General features: G+C 33.8%; 1 protein-coding gene across 2 annotated transcripts in view; it reads right to left on the bottom strand.

The window, feature by feature from the left end:
* The window catches only part of NCAM2 (neural cell adhesion molecule 2), a 264,883-nt gene that overhangs the window by 20,054 nt on the left and 220,096 nt on the right, over positions 1–24,733 (bottom strand). For both annotated transcript variants that reach the window (XM_039713271.1, XM_039713272.1), the window contains exons 13-15: positions 16,514–16,633; positions 13,770–13,891; positions 6,191–6,371 (exon numbers count right to left, since the gene is read on the bottom strand). In XM_039713271.1, coding sequence (XP_039569205.1) covers positions 6,191–6,371; positions 13,770–13,891; positions 16,514–16,633 — 423 coding nt within the window. The remainder of the gene's footprint in view (positions 1–6,190; positions 6,372–13,769; positions 13,892–16,513; positions 16,634–24,733) is intronic.

Genomic DNA, 24,733 nt, shown 5'->3' with positions numbered 1-24,733 from the left:
CTAGAGCAAGAACATGCCCTATCACTTTCAACAATGATCATCTCCAGGATTTGAGGAGAAATGGCTCTTATTCAGCAAATTCTCCTAGTGGTTTGCAAAACAAAACCAAATAGGTTTTGTGGGGGCTGTTATCTTTCTGAAATTTTAGATACTAATTAATCTGATTGGTGTGAGTCCTACCAACTTCTTTTCTCAAAGCAGGAGACCTCAAAGATACATTTCACCTCCCTATTCTTTTCAGAAAATAATAAAATTATTCTTCCATCACATCAATGTTGGCTGAAGAATTTACTTTACACTTTTAGCTCAGGATTACGACCTGAACAAAAGTCAGACAAAAGCCTTCATTTTCGAATTCTTATTTTGGAATTACAATATCCTCCAGCCTATGAGAAAATGAGCCAGGTAACTTCACAAGGATAATGCTGCAGCTCTTTCTTGCCTTGGGAATTTGATCAGAGCTCCAAGGAGACTAACATGCCACAGGCTTTCCTTTTTGACTCCTTCATTTTGTTCTCCATTTTAGATTCAGCTAAAACCCTAACTAGTCAGATCTGTAGAGACAGACTGAGAAATCCTGTAATGCACAAAGTCATACAAAAGAGACACTAATTATGGACTTAACATTTCAGATCTGTCAAATGGAAATTTTACCTGTGAAAATCTTTCAAACTTCTGTGTTTTTTCTTTGTCTTTTGTGGTTTAAATTTATGGCAGCTGTACAGATGGTTTAAGGATCAAGGGTCAGAAATTTTCAACTAGTCTTTTCCAAATCATTCCAATTGTTAGAAGCATGTGAGGGTTTGATACAATATTTTGCCTACTGCACTACAGAGAATTTTTTTACTTCTATTTTACCTCTATTTTCAGATAAGATTTTATAAGGAAATTACAGGAATGTTTTAATTTTGAAGTCCCCATTCTCTGACAAGTTTAACAAGAGACACCAATGTGTTCTCGAGGCAAGAAAGGTTAATGGAAATGACAGCAGAGGCCTTGGCCATGAAAGTCTGCTCTCATGGGACACACTGACCTTGAGGCTTGGTTGTAATCACATAAAATCTGATTTCAAAAAGATAGAAAATTATTTAAAATCTAGGAAAAGTGTTTCAAAGGACACAAGAGCTGTTCAGTTTGGAAGTTTACCCATAGGAACAGTCAGTCAACAAAAGTTACATAGTTTTGTGGTGGAGAACAGAATATGAGTGAGGAAGGTGGATTTTTGGCTTCTCTTAGTGGATGCATGGTCAGGGGAGAAGGGGAAAATGCCCTTCAGAGCTTGGGAAACTGTGCCAGGGCACCCACGTAGCACATGGGTTGAAGGGGTGTGAGAGATAGGGTGCAGCAAGGGAATATGCTCTTTGACTGCAAGAGGTGACAGGAACAAAAACCTACCCCAGCTACACCGATGGGATCATATAGCATTTATTTCTATCCTCAAAAGGTCACCTGATTGTTTGACTGAAAGAAAAATTTAAGGCAAATACTTGCCCAGAAATAAAACTGCGATAATCAGGGAAACTTGTGTCTGTTTTGCTGTAATTAGTAATTTTTAGTTTCTGGCTGAAAAACCTTATCCTAGCATCTATTTTAACAAAATACTGTCCATATAGCTCAAAAGCACTAGTAATAAATCATAAAATATATACATATAAATGCAAATTCAAATATATGCACACATACTTGAAGCAATGATAAGAGCTGCTTTTATTTTTCATTCATGTCAAGACCACTTTTTGCAAAAACTACTGATAAAAATCATGTTTGACATGGTGGTTTTCATCTTTGGCATTGGTGGTGATGAGAGAAAATACTATGTATTACTGTCCCTCTTTTGCCTCCCAATATGTGATTTAAAGTGTGGTGATACACATGCATGGAAATAAATAAATGAGATGTTCAAGGAATTAAAACATGGAAACAAAAAATACACTCACAGTTCATTCAGTATTGGGAAAAAACAACCAAACAAACAAATAAAAAAGCCTCAAACAACCAGTATCACAAAGTAAGAAAAATAGATCTAAGAGGTTCTTGTTATATCCAAATATTTTTTTCATTTTGTCACTATTGCACCAAGTTATTAACTTTTAGCGAAGAAGAAAAAAAAGTGTGATAAAAAGCAACTTGCAACCATTTTTAATATATCTACTGGCCTTTCAAAGTAACAACACTGATTGGATAAGAGCCTTTGGAAAATGGCACTTTCATAAATCTGCTGGTAATTACTGAAAATATATTTAACACTTGCAGAAAGGATCTTTTTTAGCACCTTCCATTCAATTTTCTTTGGAGATTTAGTATTAACCTTTACATGTGTTTTTAGGCTGCAACTGTAATGTTTCAGGATGACAGTGGATTTGGACACTTTTGTACCAGCTGTGGGGTACAAAGACAGGATTTCTGTCTTCTCACTGCAGAGAAAGAGTGAAAGGGCCCAAACCAATGGGCTGTAGAGTCAGCTCTGGGAGCTAATGGACTTGAGCTGCTCCCAGGGGCTTTTATGGCTGCAGAGTTTAGTGCATGCTCTCCTAATATGGATGAAGAGGTAAAGCAAACACTTCCTTTGAGAATCCCACAGAACTAGAACCTTAACAGTATAGATAAGCCAGAAGCAAATTTTATAAAACATTACAAATCAGCACTAAAAGTGTGATAAATACTTCACTCAGAGGCAAACACACTGAGGTTGGAGTTGTACCTGCCTGCAAGTATTGCTAACTGACATCCCTGGTGAGATTTTGGAACACATAAAACGCTACATTTAAGAGTGCCACTCTTTCCCCAAGCACGAGTCTAAAATACATGTTCATATGCCTAAGTGTAATGTGAAATACAGATATAGAATTGTGACCACAAAAATAACTCAGAAAAGTAGGAAGGAAAATGATGTGTGTGTATATATATATGTACATATATATATATATATGTACATATACATATACACACACATGAATAAATTTATACATACACTTATGTAACTCAAAATGTTTTAAAAAGGTTTGCTGGCTGGGCATTTCTCAAAGTCAGTGCAAGTTTCCACTGATGAACTGTTTAGAAAACCAGGACACTTTCATTAAAAGGATTACAAATTGTAAGGAACTAATCACAAATGTGAGTGGCTCAGTAAATGGATACTGTGTTACAGGCCTAGGAACACACATTATGAAATAGGTAGATCTACATTTGGAGGTTGCTGAGGCCAACCACATGAAAATTTAAAGGAATGTCTGCCTCATTTATGCACCTCCCTGATGCCAGAGAGCAATTTTCAGCCTCAAGCTCCTTCCCAGACCTAAGACTATTACTGGAAGATCATCATATTGTGCTATCATGGGATTTGACTTGCAGCCAGGAGCTGGTACTTGTACACTTCCCTAGGCAGCAGAAGCTGTGGATTCAGAGCCCACAGGAGTTGTATATTCACATAAGTAGAGTTTTGGCTTCCAGTTCCTGTCCCAGGGATTACTACTTCTGCCTGATATCCAATGGCTTTTGAAAGCACAAACATGCCCTTGTGCAGAATTTAGAAGCGAGGTTTTAGTTCTTGTTACTACTCATCTTTCCCTCCTAAGCACCCACTGAAGGACAGCCAACATGCTCTTGCTTCCATCTCCCTTCAGTCTTCCTTCAATCTCCCTGATTTATTGCATTAGCTTGCATACACTTCACCAGGGTATTATGTTATGTGTAGTTAACCAACAAGATGGTTGGGATAAGTAATATTCATGAGATTGCATACATAGGGTCTACAGATTTATTTATCTTTAAATTTAGGACGAGACATAAACACTCAGTTCAGCTAAATTCCACAAATTTGGGCAAATAGAGATTAACACCTTCAGGAGTCTTAGACACTTTTCTAATTATTACATTAATAATATGAAAGAAAATGTTGGTTACTGTAGCTCCTGAGACAGCACAGGACAAATGAAGAATTCATTCAAAAATTTACCCAGTTTCATTTTTGTTGTCTATGTCCCTTTTAAAATTTATCTGTAGACACATAGCTGTTAATGCCAAAGCCTCAAGCAAATAGTGCATCATCAGTGCCAACTGACACCAGAGAGAATATTTCTGCTATAACTTAATAATTTTATACATAAACTTTATTATGATTTAATAGATTACATTCATATTTTTGCAGCATTATGTATATAGGTATATAATATTATATTGTAGTTATAATATTATGTCATTTCAAAACAAGATAATCATGCTGACTCATGAATATGAAGACTAATGTTCCTGATTCTAAAGGTCTTTTGACATACTTTAAAATATTGCCTACAGAATGTTCTTATGATGGGAATTTCACACTCTTTTTCAGGCTTTGAAAAAACAGTTGTCAAGGAAACTAATTAGTTCCACAATCATAATTGCAGTAATGATTCATGCAAAGAAGACTTGAAGTTAAATAGTGTAACAGACTTCTTACAGCTACTTAGAGGTTATGGGAGAGCACTGAAAGGAAAAAGCCCCTAAGTACCTATAAAAGTCTTTTTAGAGAGAAATGTTCTATCTTTCTTCTGAAATTAAATTAACTAAGCTGCTTCTTACTTGAATATCTAGAGACCACCTATGTTATCATTTACTGAGGAGAATTAAGTTTCTCTGCTACAGCAGCTGTGGCAATAGTATGGAATAATTTACATAATTATAAAAGGCTAAAGTTAGAATACATCATAAAAGAAGTAATATTTTTGTTTCCCATATGCAGAATTTTTATTTATAAATAAATATTTATTCATATGCAGATGTTTTTATTTCCTCAGAACAATGAGTTTCCCTACATTTTTTTCCCCTTTTCTTTTTCAATCACGGGAAAATTTCTTTCCGAATAATGGCAATCACAAGGCCTTGCCTTTTAAAAGCAAGTACACAGAACCTATTGAGACCCCGAATTTCAATCAAGATGCAAATCAACTTGACTTCAATTCAAGTGCATAAACAAATATTTGTACGAGAACTGGATCTGAGTCTATGAATGAATTACAAATGTGTTTTCTTTACAATAAATAAAAGGTAAGGATGCTTCCAGTATTATAAAAATTTCTATGGAATATTCAAAAATGTTGCAGAGATCTTGAGATAAATTCCCAAAAATATATTGGAAGGAAACTTACAATAAACAAGAAAAAATTTATCCAGTTATTTCAAAATTTTCATGACTCATTCCAGCTCATTGGCACTGTATCAATGCTAATCAGGTGTTCATATTGAAATACAGGCATTAATATGGTTTACATTTTAATATATTTGCCATTGTATTTATTTGGCAAATTCTTCATTGATTCTAATACACTAACAATTTGAAAAATGGCAGTCAAAAATACTATGTTAGAGGATTTAGAACTTGATTTTTCAATTGGTAATGATGATAATAATCTAATTTGGAAATAATTATTAAAGATGTAGCTCATAATTTCAATTAAAAGTTTAAAATCTTTTGCTCATAGCATTGTCTTTATAAAAATTAAAATTACCCATAATACTCCAGAAAATACCTTATTTTATCTTTATTGTTAACCAAATAAATTTTCATTGTTGCATCAAAATCCCTTATATTGGGAATCATTAAAACTCATACACTCACTCTTGACTAAAATCCAGTTTTTCTTAAAAGGAATTTCAAACCTTCCTATTTACAGACTTAAAAATATGAACAAAGTTTCAATAGATTTCAAATGTAGTAAATCAGCCTCATAGAAGTCTGTTTGATCACTGTGTTAGGGAGAATCATTCACACAGTATCTAAACAAGACTATTTGAAGTCTTAACCTCATCAGACTCTAAAATAAATGCCTTTACTACATGTGTAGCTCATAGCACATGTAGAGATTTGAATTAAATCAAGAATTCTAGAAAATAACTGGCTTAACCAGAGAACAGGCAGTACAAGGCAACTTGAAAAGCAGGTGTATCTTAAATATGGTATTTCCTTTGAGTGCCATCAACAGGGTTGAAGAATCAATGTTTCTTCTATACTTAAAAATTACTTTATTACTAAGAGAAAAGTGGGAGACAGGTTCCCATTTAAGGGTCCCGAGTCAATTTTTTTGCTGATAACAAAATCTGGGGTCTCACATTTTTCCAGTTCAAGACATCAGTTACGTTATGCTCAGATATACACAGTGTACTATAAGTTGTAAATAATTAGTAGAGAGAAAACATGATGAAATTAACTTACCTGTAATAATGTTGGGCTTTGGTGGCATGCTGAATTCATACAATGTTGGTTCAGAATAACCCAGTCTGTTGGCAGCTGTAATTTGTACTTCGTAACCCATGGTCCACTGAAGATGCTCTAAGATGATGTGGTCTCTACTACCCTGTACTTTTTTCTCTAGCCACTGGTCTTCCTTATCTTTCTGTAAAGATGAAAATATTTGTTTCAACTCTCCCAAACTCTTAGTATTATTTGTCTAAAGTCTGTATGGACATGATGCACAAAGATATGGAGCTGCCTTTACCGAGGTTATGAACACTAATCTAATGTTGGAGTTCTGATTACTTAGGCTTTTTGTAATTTTGACTACTCCTTATCATGTTTTCACAATGTGGATTTAGAGAATTTTGTGGTCAATCCTTTTAAACTTTTTGTCTTCAGTTTATTCTTTGCTCAAATACTGGGTTTTATTTTATAAAACAGCAGGCTAATCACATATAATAAAATGCTAAAAATAAATAATGTAAGAAGTTTATTTTATACAGACATTTCAATTACATTTTGATCAATATTCATTCAAACAAACTTGCCAATGAATCCATTCTTGAATTTTTCAGGAGTCCATCAGTGCTTATATCACATTAGTTATTTAACAAAATATATACTAATTGTAGCAATATGGAAACATTTTGCAAATCAGGTTGCATGCAAGAATATAAACATCATTGACAAAATATGAAGTACTATGTCCACCTGTGAGAAGATACATGCAAATCTTCAGGATGATGTTCTAGACAAAAAAGGATTCTCGTAATTTCTCATAGTTCAGGTAATTAAGACATCTACACAAAGAGTACAAATGAGGACTTAGATTGCAAACTTAATTCTGGCATTTCATAAATCTGGAGTTCTTACCTTTGCAATCGCTATTTTGAGTGCATAATACATTTTTTTATATACAAATAGAAATTACGCAATTGTTAATGGGTGGAAGGATAAAGCAATATATAGTGTCAAACAAAAAAGTAATCTTGTTCAAAGGACGGCCAGTAACAGTCAGTGACAATCCATGCAGCCATACTCTTACGAGACACAGGTACAATAGCATGGCTTAAATATTTGAGACAGATCTTGGCCATCAGTGGGTATAAACCATACAGAAAAATTTAAAGCCAAACAAACTTATAACACCTGCAAGTATAACTTAGCTGCACAGTACTCAGCAACCTATATTTAGGCCCTTTGCTGAAGCATCTTGCTCTTCACTGATACAGGTTTCAGAGAAAATAGCAACTAATTTAGAGCGTTCAGGGACCAATCATGTTCTCTATGACCTTCTTTTTTTTGTCCCAGGTCTTCAGAAAATAAAGAACACACGAAATTCCTTTGTGTGCGTTGATGCAATAATTCATTTGTTATCAGCTCCGAGGCTGATGATTTTTCCATGCTGACTTCACCTTTTCATAAACTTTCTTGCTTTGTCTGCATCAGCATTGGTATTGTCACATAACAGTTCTGAGAATGATTAAAATCCAACAAAACCTGTTTTCAGGAATATTTTCATCCAGGTAAAAATTCCTACTTGGTGCAGTGATAGACTAATGAAAAACGTCAGAATGGTAGGTCAGTTACAAATCATGAAAATAACTTCATACACTGGAGTAAAACCAGTTTGTTCATCATACAAACAGAATTTCCAGTGAAAGCAGCATTTCCTGTAAAGGATATTTTCCCATATCTTGATGGATACTTTCTATTGCAATCACCTGAGTGAATCCATGCACACTGTCACTGTACTAAACTCCTTTTATAAAATATATTTTTTTCATAGCACTGCTGAAATAGAAGGAGCTAATACTGATTGCAATAGGCATATGAAAATACTCCTTAGTGATATTAGGAATAGCAGTGTTATGTAGCACTGTACTTTAATAGCTGTTGAAATTGGTGAGGTATGAAAGGAGTTAGAGAAAATACAGCTAGACTTCAAAGAATATCAACATGAATCAGAAGCTGTCTACATTATGTCAGTATTGTGCACAGATGCCATGTGAATATAGTAGGGAATTCCAAGGGGTTTCAGAAACATAGAAAGACAAAAAAATATGCTCAGTTGGAAACTAAAGATTCAGGCTAATACAGTTGCTGCAGAAAATGACAGTATTGAAAACAGAGGTATGATTATATTTTGAAAAAAAAGTGCAAAAATCTATGTGATGAATGAGATAAAGCTGCACTTCTGCAGACAGAAGAACAAGTGAAAAGGCAGGTGTTCCACAATTTGGTCAGGTGAAAAATAATGAATGACCTGAAATGTCACAAGATACCTGCCTGTGCTATGCCAGAGATTCCATAATTTAGTTGAAACTGAAACCAAATGGGTGAATTGAGATACATGAAACAAAGTCCAAGACCTGAGTGCAAAGACAGAAAACTTTTTGAAGAGTGACAAACACAAGTTAGGAGGAACAGGAATAAAGTGTCTAGAGAGGAAGGTGTGTTACAAAGACAAAGAGATGAAATCTTCCAGAGTACTGTCTGCTTATGGCTTCCTAAAGAAGGAAAAAAACCCCAACAACAACAGCCACAAAACAAAACAAAACAAAACCAAAACAAAACAAAAACAAACAAACAACAAAAAACAAACAAACAAACAAAAAAACACAAACAGACCAAACCAAACAAACCCAAAAAACCAAACAAAAAAAGGAAAATAACTTGTGTCCTTCATTATAGCTGTTATTTCAGCTGTATTGCATTTTCAAGTACTTTGCCCTCCCCCAAGCAGAGCTCAGTAATGTGTCCATGTTTGATCTACTACAAGTGCAGAAATGGGAAAAGAGGGATGAGAACACAAATCATGGGTCTGCCAGGTAAATCTTCCCACAAATCTCCCTTTTTAATATATGACCCTTTAAATAGCAGCTTAAGGAGCAGAAGAGAGAACCATAAGAGATCACTTTGTACCTTATTAGGTTGCTCTGTTATTAATACTTAAAACGTATAGAAAGCTCTACATATGCACAGTGTTCTACAACAAAAGGAATGAAACTTCTAAATTACAAACAGTAGTCTAGTTTGGGGGGTGAATTAATATAAATGTCTTCAATAGTTATCAATATCAAGCAACAAATCCACATTTACAGAAACTGTGATGGGATCTGCAACCTCAGAGATTAAACTGTTCCTTTATTTACATCTTATTTTGTTTCATGTTATGCAGAAATACTCCTTTACAAAAGGTTGCTGACAACGTAGCTAATGACTGGCAGTTCTGAGGATTTCACTGCCCACTTCCATTACTCTTCAGCCTTATTCTAACATAAAACAAAATTAACTACAAAATCCTCACATCATTATTTCTTGAATGTGTATATATTGGCTTTATATAACTTTGGGTCCATTTTGTTTTCGTAGTATAATTATCAGCCAAATTTAGTTAAGAAGAGTCTATTTTAAGACAGCCATAACCTAACCACCTAAATACCCTAACAAAAACAAAAATAAACACACTTCCCCTGAAACAAAAAAAAAACCCTAAGAACTAAACAATGCAGTGTAAAATTTCAGTCTACCATGGCTTGACTGCTTCTGAAAACTGAGGGCACACCTGACAACAGTGGAAGTGAAGCCAATTCATTGTTTGGGCAGCAGTTTACTAGTCTGGAAAATGCCATCTCTCTCTTTAATGGTCATTTTACATTGTATCCAGAATCACATTCTCTGGGATCTCATAAAAAGTGAGAATAAGTGAATAACGCCCTTCAACTCTTCCTTTATTCTCCATCATCTCTAAATTGTTGAGCTGACAGCTCAGCTCAAACAGATTTATTATGGTGGTCCCTGTGATGAAAAAAGGGACAGGAGACACCATACTGTCTTGAAAGCTGGCAGGAAAAAATATAAAGAAATCCTCACAGAAGAAAATCTGATCATTTAAAGCAGTGACTTCACAAGAATTAATTACATCAGGATGGGGATTTCTAGATTTGGTAATATGGGTAATAAAATTCTAAGGCAAACACTAAACCAAGCACAAAACAGCTGGTAATGTATATGGTGTTAAAATACACAGAAAGTCAGAGGATCCAGCAGGTAGACTGGAACCCAGAGATGCCAGTCATTTACCTGTTTCTTGGTAGGTATCTCAGAGCGGGAGAAAATGAGAAATTATCTCTTTTAAAATATTTTATATCTAAAAGTTTGTTGTAGAACCCACCATAAATGAAGAAAATTAACATGTCCCACATCAAACAACACAGTCAAAAAGGAGAGAATGTGCTTCAGAGCAAAGCACATAAGCTATCAAACTCTTATCTGCCAAAATTCAGAGCATTAATAATAACCCTGTCACAGGTCAAAAAAGGTGAAAAAATTTTAGGCCTGTAAAAACTAGCCACTTTAATAAATTTTTCTTGCTTCCATCAAAAGGTTTGTAATCATAAAAGAGAGTTATTTTTATTATTCTGTTCTAATTCCAAATGTTCACTAAAATTTTCCCTGCCAGGGAAAAAAAACCCAAAAGAACAAAACAACCCTCATCCCCTCACCACACTTTTTTTTTTTTTTTTTTTTTTTTTTTTTTTTTTTTTTTTCCTTTTTCGCCCCCCGCAAAAATTTTTTTTTTTTTTAATGCAGCTTACTGTTGCCATTCTGCGACTTGGCAATATAGAAATGTTAAGACACCTATTCAGAACATTCTTTTTAAGCATTATGAAGTAAGCTTAATCAGTGTCAACACTTTCCAAAGGCTGCTTTGTAGCCTGCCTTTCTCTTGTTTGTCTGTCCTGGTCACCTGCCTGTCCTGAGCTGCTGTGACAGCCTCTTCCCTGTATTCCCACTGCTCCTTCCTACTGGCCCTCCTCGTCTTGTCAACACTCCCCTCTTAATTTCAATTTAATACTCCGTTACTTGGTAAATGCCCCATCAGATTACAGCCACTTACCAACTGAGCACACATTTCCAAAACTGACAGGGATAAAGCTTCGCATCTGATGTGAAAGACCAGCACGTCACCATGTGTATCCCAACCAACTTTGGAAGCACCATAAGCAGAAGAACCAAAGGGAGGTTTGAGTTGGCCCTCATGAAAAAATATTAAAGGGCACAAGACAGGATGGTTCTCTAGAGAATTTCCATCTTTGCTCTTTCCAGCTGGTTACCAGGGAACAATTTTCCCTTGTTTCCCTGCCTATTCATTCCTAAGGTAACTTTAAAGTCAATGTGTGCCATCAGGCTCAGACTCCATCAGTGAAGCTTTGTCAGGCTGTCTCAACTTTCTTAGTGCAACAGCATGAAAAAAATTGAGGCTGCTAATCATAAAAATTGCACAGTACCTAATACTCTGGAATAGAGAAGGAAATGTCAAGCTGCTGTAGTCTGATTGTAGTTAGTAATTACTGCCCATAATATGAAGAAACTGATGCTAGGAAAGGAATATTCAACAGAATGAAATACATGATTTCCAGAAAAATAACTTGTTGATTGCCCTCAACCAGGCTGCAACATTGCTTTAATAAAGGCTGTCCTTCCTCCAGTTAAAAAAAAAAAAATAATCTTCATAAAACTTACACATGGGTGAATTAACTTATTGAATGAAAAGCCATTGATGTATGGGTTGTTATCAAATATGCTCTTCAAACATGCAAGCAAATACATTGGTCCAGGTGCTAATAATGAGTCTGGCAAGAGTTATAGGAAAGCTAATTAAAAACGACCAATGGGGAAGATGGAAGAGAAGCAGTCAACAGATAATTATGAACTTTAAAGAGCATTCATTCTTGCTGATTAAAACACAAAAAATTTATTCTGCTTCTTTTGTTGTAGAAAGGCCTTTAATTTAGTCAAATTGCTTTTTCAATTGGAAGTTCAAGGAGTTAAGGATTTGAGGGCCAAGGAAAAGTTGTCTTCTTCAGTAACCTTTTAAGTTTCCAGTTACTGCTTAAACTGCGCATTTGCTTTCCAACACAACTCAGGAAAAGTAATCTTTTATACTATAATATTGTACCTTAGTCAAAACACAAGATCAAAATTAGATATCCAAGAATTTTATGGGATAGAACCAAAAGAATTTATCTTATTTTAATTAAAAAAACAGAAAAAATTCCATATGCTGCATGAGTGTATTATATCCAAAATGTTTACTTTGTACTCAGTGGTAAATACTTAAAGGCATTGTAATCTAACTCGGAAGTTCAATCCTGCAAAACTCCATTTTTATCTTGTATTGCATATTTTACTACCCTTGTCTTTGCTATTACTTTTCTTTTATGTCAACTGTATTTACTGGATGGGAAGTAATTTAAGGTCAATTTATAGTTAGGGATCGGTGATAGCAGAATAACTTCTGGTCATTCCCCCAGAATACTCTTCAGAGTGCTACCAAATATTTCTCAATTAATTTGGAGATACTAATCTTCTTTGGTTATATTTAGCATAGGAGAACAATTTTACACACCAGGTTTAGCATTCAGATAATCCCTAGACTATAACAAAAAAGTTGCATTATCTATAATGCATGATGACATAATGTGACAAAAACCTATTACAAGTTAAGGAACTGTTTTTCCTTTTGGTAACATTACAACAGGTTCTATAGTCACTTTCTCAAAAATTGCTTCTTTCTATGAACAAATACAGTCCTCACTACCTTCCATTTAACATGCCTACATAGCTAATATTACATTCCCAATTTTCTAGACTTTTCATGGACATGAAATTATGCTGTAACACTCTGGTAAAATGGGTCTACTCAAGAAAGGTACTATACAAGGAAATTTTTAAAAAATTTACACTGGAATGAAACAAATCACTTTTGCCAGCTCTGCAGCTACTTCTTCAATCCAATCATTTCTAAACACAGTACATCAGGAAATGTATTTATCTCCATTATTAATAAAAATAAAAAATCCACAGATTTTTTAAAAATATATTATATACTGCAGAAAAGCCTGTTCTCTAAACTTGCCAGATTTGATGAGAGAACACCAAACCAGAACTTTCTAGAAGGCAGAATGCAAAAAAGCTCTGCCCAATGGCTGTTTAAGAACAGATATGTGCCCTGAAACTCATGAAGTTCCCAACAATGTGCCAACGGCGTTTGTAAGATGAGACTTGGAATTCAGGCAGATAAAAGATATGAAATGTGATCAGCTAATTAATGTCATTTATAATTAATATGGAGCACTCTAATATAGCTTTCTATCAATACAAATGCATTTATAATAGATAAAAAATTTGTTGTTCAAACAACCTTTAAGTGTGTCATTTTAATGTTTGCTAATTTACCGTTTATAAAAGCTGAACACAGATGCCCCACTTATACTATACAACTGAAGAAGAACAGTTTTCTTGACAGCATGAATTTTCAGTATACCTTTAGGAATAGCTGAGTGCTTTTTGGGTTTTTTTCAATTTTTATTTTATCTGCTGGCAGCTGCAACTTAGTTCCAAAGGAAAACATACTATATTTTTTTCTTAATTATTTTCTGGAATGCAAACCACTTGGGTAAGTTTAAAATAATATCAACAATTTTCTCTGCATTAAAAGCAGGTATTAACAAGCATAATTTCACTTTTTTTAATTAACTGAAATACTTACACTTCTGTATTTGACAATATATTCCAGTATGGGGGCACCTCCATCATCTTGTTTAGTTATGCTAAGTTTAAAACTCTTGCCACTCTCTGGTTGTCCATGAATTGAAGGGGGGCTTGGCTCCCCTAAATAAGGAAACAAACAGTACACAATAATAATAATAAATCAGCAGTGAGATAAGTCTTAAATTAGAGCTAGGAACTTGTCTATAATAATAATATTAATCAAAAACCTAAAATCAATATGACCATTCCAGACAACTACAAAAGAGCCTTTGTAAGAATGTTAAATACTGTGCTTTAAATATATTCTAATGAAGATTCTCCATATTAATCAAAATCTTAAAATCAATATGACCATTCCAGGCACTATAAAACAGCCTTTATAAGAATGTTAAATACTGTGCTTTAAATATATTCTAATGAAGATTCTCCATACAAGGAAATAAAAATTATGTGAAGTATGAAAGAAATATTAATTTCTTTGAGGTCTTCTGACTTCCAACACTTTTAAATGGAATTTCCTTCCAAAATCATTTAGTCATCACTCATACAAGGAAATAAAATTATGTGAAGTATGAAAGAAATATTTGAGGCCTTCTGACTTCCAACACTTTTAAATGGAATTTCCTTCCAAAATCATTTAGTCATCAATTCAGCAAGGCTGATAACCTGCTGCTCACACTGAAGTTTAAAAGACACTGTCTTACAAGTAAGCATCCATAACTTAAGCACAACCTTTAATCCTACTGCTAATTGCAATACATTTTTTAAATTTAAAGTAATTTACTCTCCAATAAATGTACCAAGTGAAATTAGAGTAAAAGTTATCTAAGAATAACAACTTCTTAGAGAAGTCAATAACAAGTAAATGTAATGAGTAATATTTTCAAATCTAAAACCAAATGTCTTAGTTTGCTCACATTGAAGTTTACAAGATGATCTCTTACAAGTAAGCATCTATAACTTAAGCATAACCTTTAATCTTATATGAGATTTCTAAGTTGAAATACAATTTTTAAATTTAAAGTAAATTTACTTTCCAATAAATGTAGCAAGTGAAATTAGAATAAAAGTTATCTAAGAATAACAAGTTCTTAGAGAAGTCAATATCAAGAGTAAATGTAATGAGTAATATTTTCAAATCTAAAACCAAATGTCTTAGTTATAATAAGAAGATAAAGATAGTCTTAAAAATACAATCAAAGATTAACAGCCACTTTCAGACCCTTTCCTAGTCAAACATTAACAGATTATCTTTTCTATATGCAATGCCTATTACATTTTTTAGAAAGAGATCCTAAATGAACATATACTGAAGTGTCTCATCTTCAGAATATCTGTAAACATGCATTTACCCAGAGAGATACTGCTCCTTCAGAAATTATTGTATTGTGTTTAGTACTTATTAAAGTAAGGATAAACTTACTTAGATCACAAGATAAAACTTATCTAGATTTCTATCAGGTAACATGTATAATGTCTTTCAGTTTTTTGTCTTCCATCAAGTATAGTGATAAGAGTAATAGGAAATGATTTTATCTGTCCTGGAATATATTTAGAATATGTATATACTTCAATGAAACATAAAACTTATCTAGATTTCTATCAGATAACATGTATATATATGTATAATGTCTTTCAGTTTTTGTCACTCTTTCAACAAGTATAGTGACAAGAGTAATAGGAAATTATTTTATCTGTCCTAGAATATATTTAGAATATGTATATACTTCAATGAAAAAGAAATTTGAAAGCTGCTGAGCTACTGTTTTGGGACAGAAGAAATGTATAATGCAATATACATAATAAATAATATATCATATCATATCATATGATATCATGCAATGTAAGGTAATGTAATATAATAGAATATAATATCACAGAAATATTTTGTGTTCTTTGTAGTTACATTACTTTTATTGTTCAGTCCCTTTGAGCCAGTATTAGCTACACTGAGTAATGCCTTATTCAGGAAACTGTTCAGTTGCAACAGATTTATGACAGACTGGTCTAGCAGTAGCTGCTGATGTATTTCAGCATATCTGTTTGATTACTGTACACTGCCATCTGGTAGTTCCTTTGCTTTTCTTCCCTCTATGTATTTAATTTATTTACCGTTGTTTCTATTGAATGATAATTTGAGAAAAATATTATTCATTTGCCCTTAATATTTTAATCTGAACCTTTGGTCTATAGTTTGTACAAATAGAAAATTGGTTTAATAGAATTTCTGATTTTTATGTAGCCATAGTTAAAACAATTTATTCTCATCATTTCTTACAGAGTTTAATATTTCTATTTGAGGCTTGATAATTGCAGGCTTATCTATTGCTTGATAATAGCATCATAGTTTGGTGAAGAAATGTTTCCAGAAATGGCCAATTCACTTAGATGTGGAAAATACCCTGAGTGTTAATAATGACAAAAATTCCTTATTCTAGTATCTCTCATGGTTTGCGCTCCATTGTATCATAAAGGCTTTTCTGAATCTCAAAAATGGAAGATAATGGGATAAATTCTCCAATTTAAGTACACTCAAACTTCTTTAAAGGGTGGAACAACAAAACATGATTCCTGAGAAACAATGTAAAAACTGATATAATACACTGGGGAGTGGATTGTAAACCTGAAACATTATCTACAGTGGATCATAATTTAACAAATCTAGAGATATAATAATAATAATAATAATAAAAATAATTATAATAGTAATTACTTTCATTTAACAGCACAAGTATTACTCACGGACAGGTAAGGTCTGAAAGATCTCAATTTTGCTGTACTCTCCTTGCCCTTTTCCATTTACGGCAGCTACTTTGATTTCATAGGTTGTATTTGGTTCCAAATTGCTCAGAACAACCATAGCTAAAGGTAAAAAAAAAAAAAAGGAATAAAATTTGATGAAGTAATAAATTTATAAACAGAAAAGTAAGACAAATTCGTAATTTTCCTTCTTCACTTGTAAATAACAAGTCTCGTATTCTGACAGTACATTGGTTTTATCACAGTACATTAGCTTTTTGTTGAGTGCTAATAGTCCCTTTTTTCATCTGCGTAAAATCATTGCTGTGACTGAGGAAGTTATGCTTCTGCAGGAACTGTGAAGTCAGTGTTGGGCAACAATTAAGAACTTTGATGGGGAGCAATATCTTATATTCAGATTGTGAGCACAGCATATTGGGTTTGCACACATAGGTCTTTGTAGCGAGGCTGCTACAGGGGTGGCTTTCAGCAGAAGGCGCCAGAAGCTTCTCCCATGTCTGACAGAGCTAATCCCAGCTGCCTCCAGGTTGGACCCACTGCTGGCCAGCTCTGAGCCCACCAGTGATGGTAGCCTTCTGTAATAACATATTTAAGAAGGAAAAAGTTATTGTGCAGATGTATTTGTGGCCAGAGAAGAGCAGGTTGAGGATGTGGGAGCAACAGCCCTGCAGACACCCAGTTCAGTGCAGAAGGAGAGGCAGGAGTTGCTCCAGAGCTGAGATTACCCTGCATCCCCATGATGCAGCCCATGGAGATGCAGCTGTGCCCCTACAGCCCATGGGAGACCATGGGGATGCAGAGTTCCACCTGCAGCCCATGGAAGAGGCACACACCAGAGCAATTCAATGATGATAGAGGGCTTTGACCCCATGGGAAGCTTATGCTGGAACAGGCTCCTGGCAGGGACCTGCAAACCCACTCCAGGAGCAAATGCTGAAGCAGGTTTCCTGGTAGGATTTGTGACCCTGTGGGTGAAGCAGCAGCCTGTACTTGAAGAATTGATCCTGGGGAAGAGTGACCCACGCTGGAGAAGTTACTGGAAAACTGCTGTCCATGGGATGGAGTCAGTTTGGTGTAGTTCATAGAACTGTCTCCCATGGGAAGGACCTGTGCTGGAGAAGGGGAAGGACTCCACTCCCTGAGCAGCAGCGGGAACAACAGCAGTGGGATGAACTCCTAGTGTGCCCTGGTGGCCAAGAAGGCCAAGGGCATCCTGGCCTGTGTCAGGAATAGAGTGGCCAGCAGGAGCAGGGAGGTCATTCTTCCCCTGAACTTGGCAAGTGGTTGTAGAAATGTAATATCTTAAAAAAGAGCCAGTAGTATCTTTCACAATCCCTAGGGAGCCTAATTTTTTTCATTATAAAGAAGCATTTCTTTAGTTGCTTTAGGCCTTCAGGTTATATATCAAATGAAACCTTAATTATTTCTGTCCGTACTCTTTGTTATTCTTTTCAGTGCAGATTTATTAGAATTTCTATTTCTTTAGTTTCTACAGCAGTCCAACAGAGTTCCCATTAAATGTGAAGCTAAAGGGATTTAATGAATTTGGGAAAACAGTAACTTCCACATTTCACACTCTATTTGGTCATTTTTGCATGAATTTGCCATTGAAACATAAGTGTTTTCTTGTAAATAGAGCAGTAGAAATGTATGTCTTCCAGCATGTTTTAGCTTTATCATTTTGTGAGATTTAAAAATACTGAACTCTAATCATGTAATGAAAAAATAATGTATCATCATGAGAATAAGAATAGAATTATGAGATATATTACTGAGTTCTGTTAAGATGAAATTTAAAATTTAACTAAGCAGTAGCAGTATTTGACTTGCCTTTCAGCCATGATTACTTTCCAAGGATGAATAATTTCACTGAAAAGAAACCTTAGGGCACACCAAATATTAGTGCTACTGTAAATGTTTTTAAAATTTAAACAACATAAAAGCACGACTAGGAGTCTACATTTAAAAAAATGCAAATGTGTTCACTACATGCAACCTAAATATCTGATTTTATAAACACCCCTGGGACCTATAGAAATGAATAAAATTACATATATATGCAATATTTAAAGAATCAGCGAATACTTTAGAATCCCCTGCACAGCACTATGTATCTATATACAATGACTTCTGCAATTGCATTTGTGGAATTAACCCAGACATACCTATTAGTGTAATATGTCCTCAAAAACTGGACCAAATTTGTATCAGTGATGGTGTGAGGTGAATATATTATATATGTAGGAAAAATAATAACTACTGCCTTCTGAAAACAAAGAACCATTCTGGATGAGAACAGATACTCCAGTTGTAAAAGAATACTTGGAGTAATTAAGATTACAAAATAATTGTCTCACAGAGTGTAACAAAAGTGCGGGACTGAAAAGTAATGTAAGAGAAATGAAAATTTCACTACTTGCTAGGAGTTGAGATTGAAAGAAAATACTTCACAAAATAGTGGTTATTTTTTACAATATGTGTTTCTGTTATTTAAGTATAAAATCAGCTTATTCCTCTTTCCATATACAAATAAATTTTTCTCACAGGGAAATAGTCCTGGGCACAATGAATATTTTCATTTCTTTCACATTCAGTGCATAAATGTGAAAAGAGCCAGTCCACTGCATACCATATGTTTACATTATGCCATTGGCATATTTATTGATGGATATCAAGTTCCAGATATACTGAAAGCGAAATCCCCTTCTTTCAGTGTATCATTTGAGATTTTCCAGTTTCTTCTAGCTGTTATATCAATAGATTTTGTCTTTCTAATCACAGTATCTGTGAGCTTTAGCTGGATAATTCAGTTTTGTGAATTGATTTTGCTGTGATAATTCACATAGTGACTGGTTAGATTGAGAAGCAGATTTGGAAGGAATACTCCAAAGACAGAAAAGCAGTACAGTCTCTTGTGAACTCTCCAAATTAAATAAATTATCTAATTCAAGTTAGTTAATTAATAAATTAACATGATTCACAACAGCTCAGAGCTTAGTGTTATCCATTTATAAGTTAGGCTTTAATTCTCAAGGTAGGCTTGTAGGACAATGTGACACAAGAAGTTACCAGGTATAATCGTTTTGGTTTAGTATGCTATTTTAAGGCTTCAATACAAAATTATTAATATTTCTTGAAGATATATGCCACTAATATTGTTGCTAGTTTGGTTGGGTTTTTTTAATTTTGTCAACTAGAAGTTAAAAAGAAACACAGCAACAGAAAAGAATAAAATTTACTGAATAAAAAATTAAGTTTAACCTATTATGTGATAATAGGTTAATCCTAAAGTTTAAGCAACAATAAGTATAAAGCCCTTTTTATTGTACAGATTCCTGTAATTTGCAAGCAAATCTAATAAATTGAAAAAATTAACACAGTACAGAAAAAACCCTACAGAAATATGTTTGATAGAAAAAAATGCAGGACCTCATGCTATCTAAAATACAGCATGCAAGCATTTTATCTAGAAAAGTTACTTTTATTGTCTTAGAATTTTGATTGCTGACAAAATGAACCATAGGAAAGCAACATCGAACACAAGATTTGTTGTGAAATAAATTGTACCATAAATTCAAGTCAGTAAAACCAAAACAATATTCCCCAGCTGCTTCTCTGGTCCAGCGTAGGTTGTTTATGTTACTTTATTACAGCAGAATGAGAGAAAAAATCTCTGGCATATTAAATTGTCTTTTCACTGAAGTAATCTGCCTCAGAAACCTTCTAAGAATTGTGATATATTACATAAACCTTCACCAAGGAAAAGAAGGTTAGGGGAACTAGCAGTACAGTTCCTCTACATTAATCCCAACGTAGATCTCATATGAGGTTAATTAACAGAAATACCACATTGTTACATGGCTCTCAATGGAGAGGTATCTGCTGCATAGAGCAATGTTATTCCTGTTCCAAATTCAATCCCTTGAGGATGTCAAATCTAACTGAAGAAGGATGTAAATTTATTTTGAAACAAAGTAGCTGAGACATTGTTGATGAAACAACATCTTCACTCCTATATATGTGAGATTGTGGTGGCAGAGTGAAATTTCTGTCAAAGAAGCATTACAAATTAGAGGATGGTTTGGTTTTTTTCCCTTACTTCTCTCCCTTTAATCTGAATCCATATTACTGCAGAGGATGTATGCAGCATGACTACTGTGCATGTTAATAAATGGAGTGTTTTGATTTAACAGCACTTTGCTGCACCTATGACTCATTATTTTACTACTCTCAAGGAAAAACTGAGTCCCTTGGAAATACCTGAATCTCTTTCAGAAGAAAAAAAAATGAATAGCATTTTTATGAAGCTTAAACAGGTTTCTCTTTGTGATGATGATTCATGTTCTTTTAAGGGCAGGAGAAAAAGTCATGGGAAGACAGCAGAGAGAAACTTAAGGTGATAAAGTAATAAGGTTCTGTACAAATGTCTGAAACTCTTCTGGATGTTACAGAATATGAGGAACTCTGCCCAAAATCTGTCTTCCTGGGATGAGCAACAACTGTTTTGTTTATTCTATAAGTTTGCACAGTAGGAGGAAGAGTATATAACCTCTTTTTTCTAGCTGAGACTCACAGTTAGCACACGGAAATATTGACAGAATGAAGTTAGAAATTGCCACAGGAGAGAAATACAGAGTTAAAAAAAAAAAGGATTTTGCTACACAATAGACAAAATGTTAATTCATATGCAGAAACTGCCAGGCTGTCTTACTTCCATCTCTCTGCCTTGCACAAATAACAATTAATTTCATAAATACTCATTCAAGCATCTGGCTATAACTGTCAGAATTCAGCTAACACAAATAAATGAACTTTAATAATGAAAATATTTCAAGTTGCACATTCTATGAAATAAAGATAATGCTAGCAAATCTCATACTGTCAGTGAAATCATTGGAATAAATTTGCAACAATATCTAACTTTAAGTAATTCCCTAAAACACCAGAAACAAATGTCACCATTTAATAAGATAAAATGTTTCTGTTCACAGAATTTCCATTTTTCTTTGCACTATAATGTATAATTATTACATTATTTTGGAATAAAAGTATTATCCATTTATTTAACTGTGAATACAAATAAAAATCCATGAATAAAGATACAAAGTGTAGTAGATCACGTATAATTAATATAACCTAATATTCACTAACATGAGTAATTTCTTTGCAAAACACTTTTCAGTAGCTGACATTAAAAATGCATTTGGCAACAAATAGCTTTTATATTTTTATTAATATTAATATATAACACATTAAAACACAATTACTATGTTAAGCTCCTTTCTTCCATGTATTTAATTTTTAATTTTACTGGGCTGGATTTCTAGATATCACTATACAAACTAAACCAAAAGTAACATTCCTATTCAGGCATTTTCTTTGAGACCCATTTCTACCGAAAAAAAAAATAGAAAATATTAAGTAATCCATGGGAAAATCATAGTTACAAAATGCACAGTACTATAAATTAATAAAAATAAAGCAAGCAGGAGTGTTAACTAAAGTGCCTAGAAAACAGTACATTTGCGGATTGACAACATAATTTATAATATATTGAATCATCATGAATCGAGAAGGTGGGGTTTTTCATTTAACAAACTTCAGGCATAAAAGTGAATACATTTGTTTTAGAAGTTCAATTATTTTAAAAAAACCACTCTTACTTCAGCTTGATTTTAATCAGAATAACAGCAGAGCACATAGGGAAAAAAAGAAAACTTTCTTGGAACAAAAGCAATCTATTGAGATAGATCATAATATCAGTAAATTTTCCACAGCTTTATTCAGAACAGAAATACCCTGCAGGAATTGTATATAAAATAAATCACCTATGCAGTATTAAAAATTAAAAAGAATGTAATGCATGGATTATTTTTAGGTTATAGATTTACAAAAAATATTTGTACTTCAAATGATAAAATAGACCATATCATCTTGATATCCTCTTCAAATTTTTCTGTTATACTAACTGGACAATAAAATCAAATATTTAATGAAAAAATGCTGCCACTTGTACTGATTACTGATTAGCATCCTATCAGCAATCATGTGCAACCAGGATCTAGCTTTGACAGATTCTGTTTCCCATCAACACTACAATGGAATTTATATTTCAAACACACACTCTTTAATATCTCTTTCTCCAAGTTTTTATTTATATATTTCTTTGACTACCTTTATGATGATCAAGCCATCTGCTTAATACCAAATCTTTAAAAATGAAGTCAACTTCTATAAAAGGTACTTGTTGATAATAAAGGAAAGAGAAATGGAAGTCAAGGAATAGGAAAAGAAAAAGAGAAAGGGAAATGGAAGAGGAAAAGGAGAGGAGAAAGAAAGAATGGGCGATTGAAAACTTCATAAGTACCACTAAATATAAAGTTCCAGATAGAGAGTGCTTGAAACAACTGATATTCCCTGTAAAAAGATCTTGTTAAACTAAACAAAGGCATCCTGAATGAAAAAATTCTTTACAAAATGTAATAGGTAAAAATGGAAATACATACTCAGCTTCAAAATCACACAATGCAAATATATTTCAAAAACAAATGCTCTGTGAATTACCTCTTTTAAAATGTCAAGTCTCCTCCCAGTACTCATTAGCCCTATAATTTTATTTATTTAATACATGTTTTTAAGAAATATTTTATATTTTTTTCTCTGTGTGTGCATGGCATTGTCACTTTTTTTTGTAGTGTTGCAACTTATGGGACAATAATTTAAACTACACTCAATGATGGTTAACAGTTTCCTCCTACAGCATTTAGAAACATTAATTTAATCAATACAAATTCTAGATTTCATGGAGACTGGTGAACTTTAACACAGTCCTTAGAACAAGTGACTGCAATTTTGGTTTTTTTGCACATTCAGACCAGGTATTAGAAATCTTGATACACTGGGAGAGACATGAACCACTGAAATAGGTTATTCCAAGACAAGAGGGTGAATAATCTCCATCCCTGGGACTTGCAACTCAGTTAGACAAAACCACACCTGATCTGATCTAAGACTGGCAGTAGCCTTGATTCAAGTAGGAGGTCAGACCAGATAAATACCAGATATTCCTGCCAACCAAATTTTCTGATTCTACAAATTAAAGGACAATATTTTCTTGGTTCTTGGGATATTGTCCTCTGCTATAAAACTTTTGTACAATTCTTAATGGTAAGATTTTGCTTGGAGAAGCAGCCACACGCTTGAAAGGGACTATACTAAAAAGTTTAATGAAACAATAAATGAATGCAGTGAAATCAATGGGGATTTGGACTTCCACCAGAAACTCTCTTCATGATGTGAAAAGAAAGTATTGTTCAAAATGCTTTCTAACATATGACTAATGTTCTCAGCAGGGTTCATTGTTAAATATTTATGTCACTATAATTGCTGCGATTTTACTAGTACAAATTATACTGCTAGATATAAAACCTGATTAAGTTAAACATTTTCATTAATCAAATTTACTTTCTGTAGAGACTAGTTTTAAAATTGTCCTGCAAGAAAAAATTCAAGGCCATTGCATACACCGAACTTACATTGGCAATATGAACACAGAAAGACAGCAGAATTAAGACATCTAAGTAAGTAATACTGTATTGATTGAGCATAAAATACTACAAAATAAAGCAATAACTGTTGTAATCTCAATGCCCTTATTAAGATAATTTACACAGTCATCCTATTTTTTTCTCTTTTTGAATACCATTCAAGGCTGAAAAGAATGGTTAATGGGAGACAACCCAGAAAATAAAACAAGATCATTTATCAAGAGATAAAAAAAACATGTTCGTGGTTAGCTTGTGGGCAATGTTACTATGTAGTCCCTGGTTTATATCAAAGTTTGGAATCTAACTTGGATTACTGAAGAAGGAAGTATACTTTGAAGGAGGAGGCAAGAGTTAGTTATGAATGTATAGCTTCCTTTCCTCTACTCTTGTTGCAGCTATATCACTTTCTCTCATTCCTCAGTTGTATAAATCAAACTGTATCCTATCCTGTTGTGGTGTGATGTCATGACTTGCCTCAGTTACCCTGCTCTTTCCCCAGGTGTGTCACTCACCTCTCCTTTCCTCACTCTGACTCCTGCTGGGCACTATCAACCCAGAAATTCCACAGGAGCATCGGGTGATTGGGCAGAGTCAAAAGATGCTCTCCATCCCTGGGTGTCCCTTTTCCCTGGAGACCCCCTCCCCCATACCTGGA

Source organism: Passer montanus, unplaced genomic scaffold (genome assembly GCF_014805655.1).
Source record: "Passer montanus isolate IOZ18808 unplaced genomic scaffold, ASM1480565v1 scaffold28, whole genome shotgun sequence".
NCBI classification, from domain to species: domain Eukaryota; kingdom Metazoa; phylum Chordata; class Aves; order Passeriformes; family Passeridae; genus Passer; species Passer montanus.
This window is presented reverse-complemented; position numbering and strand designations above follow the sequence as displayed.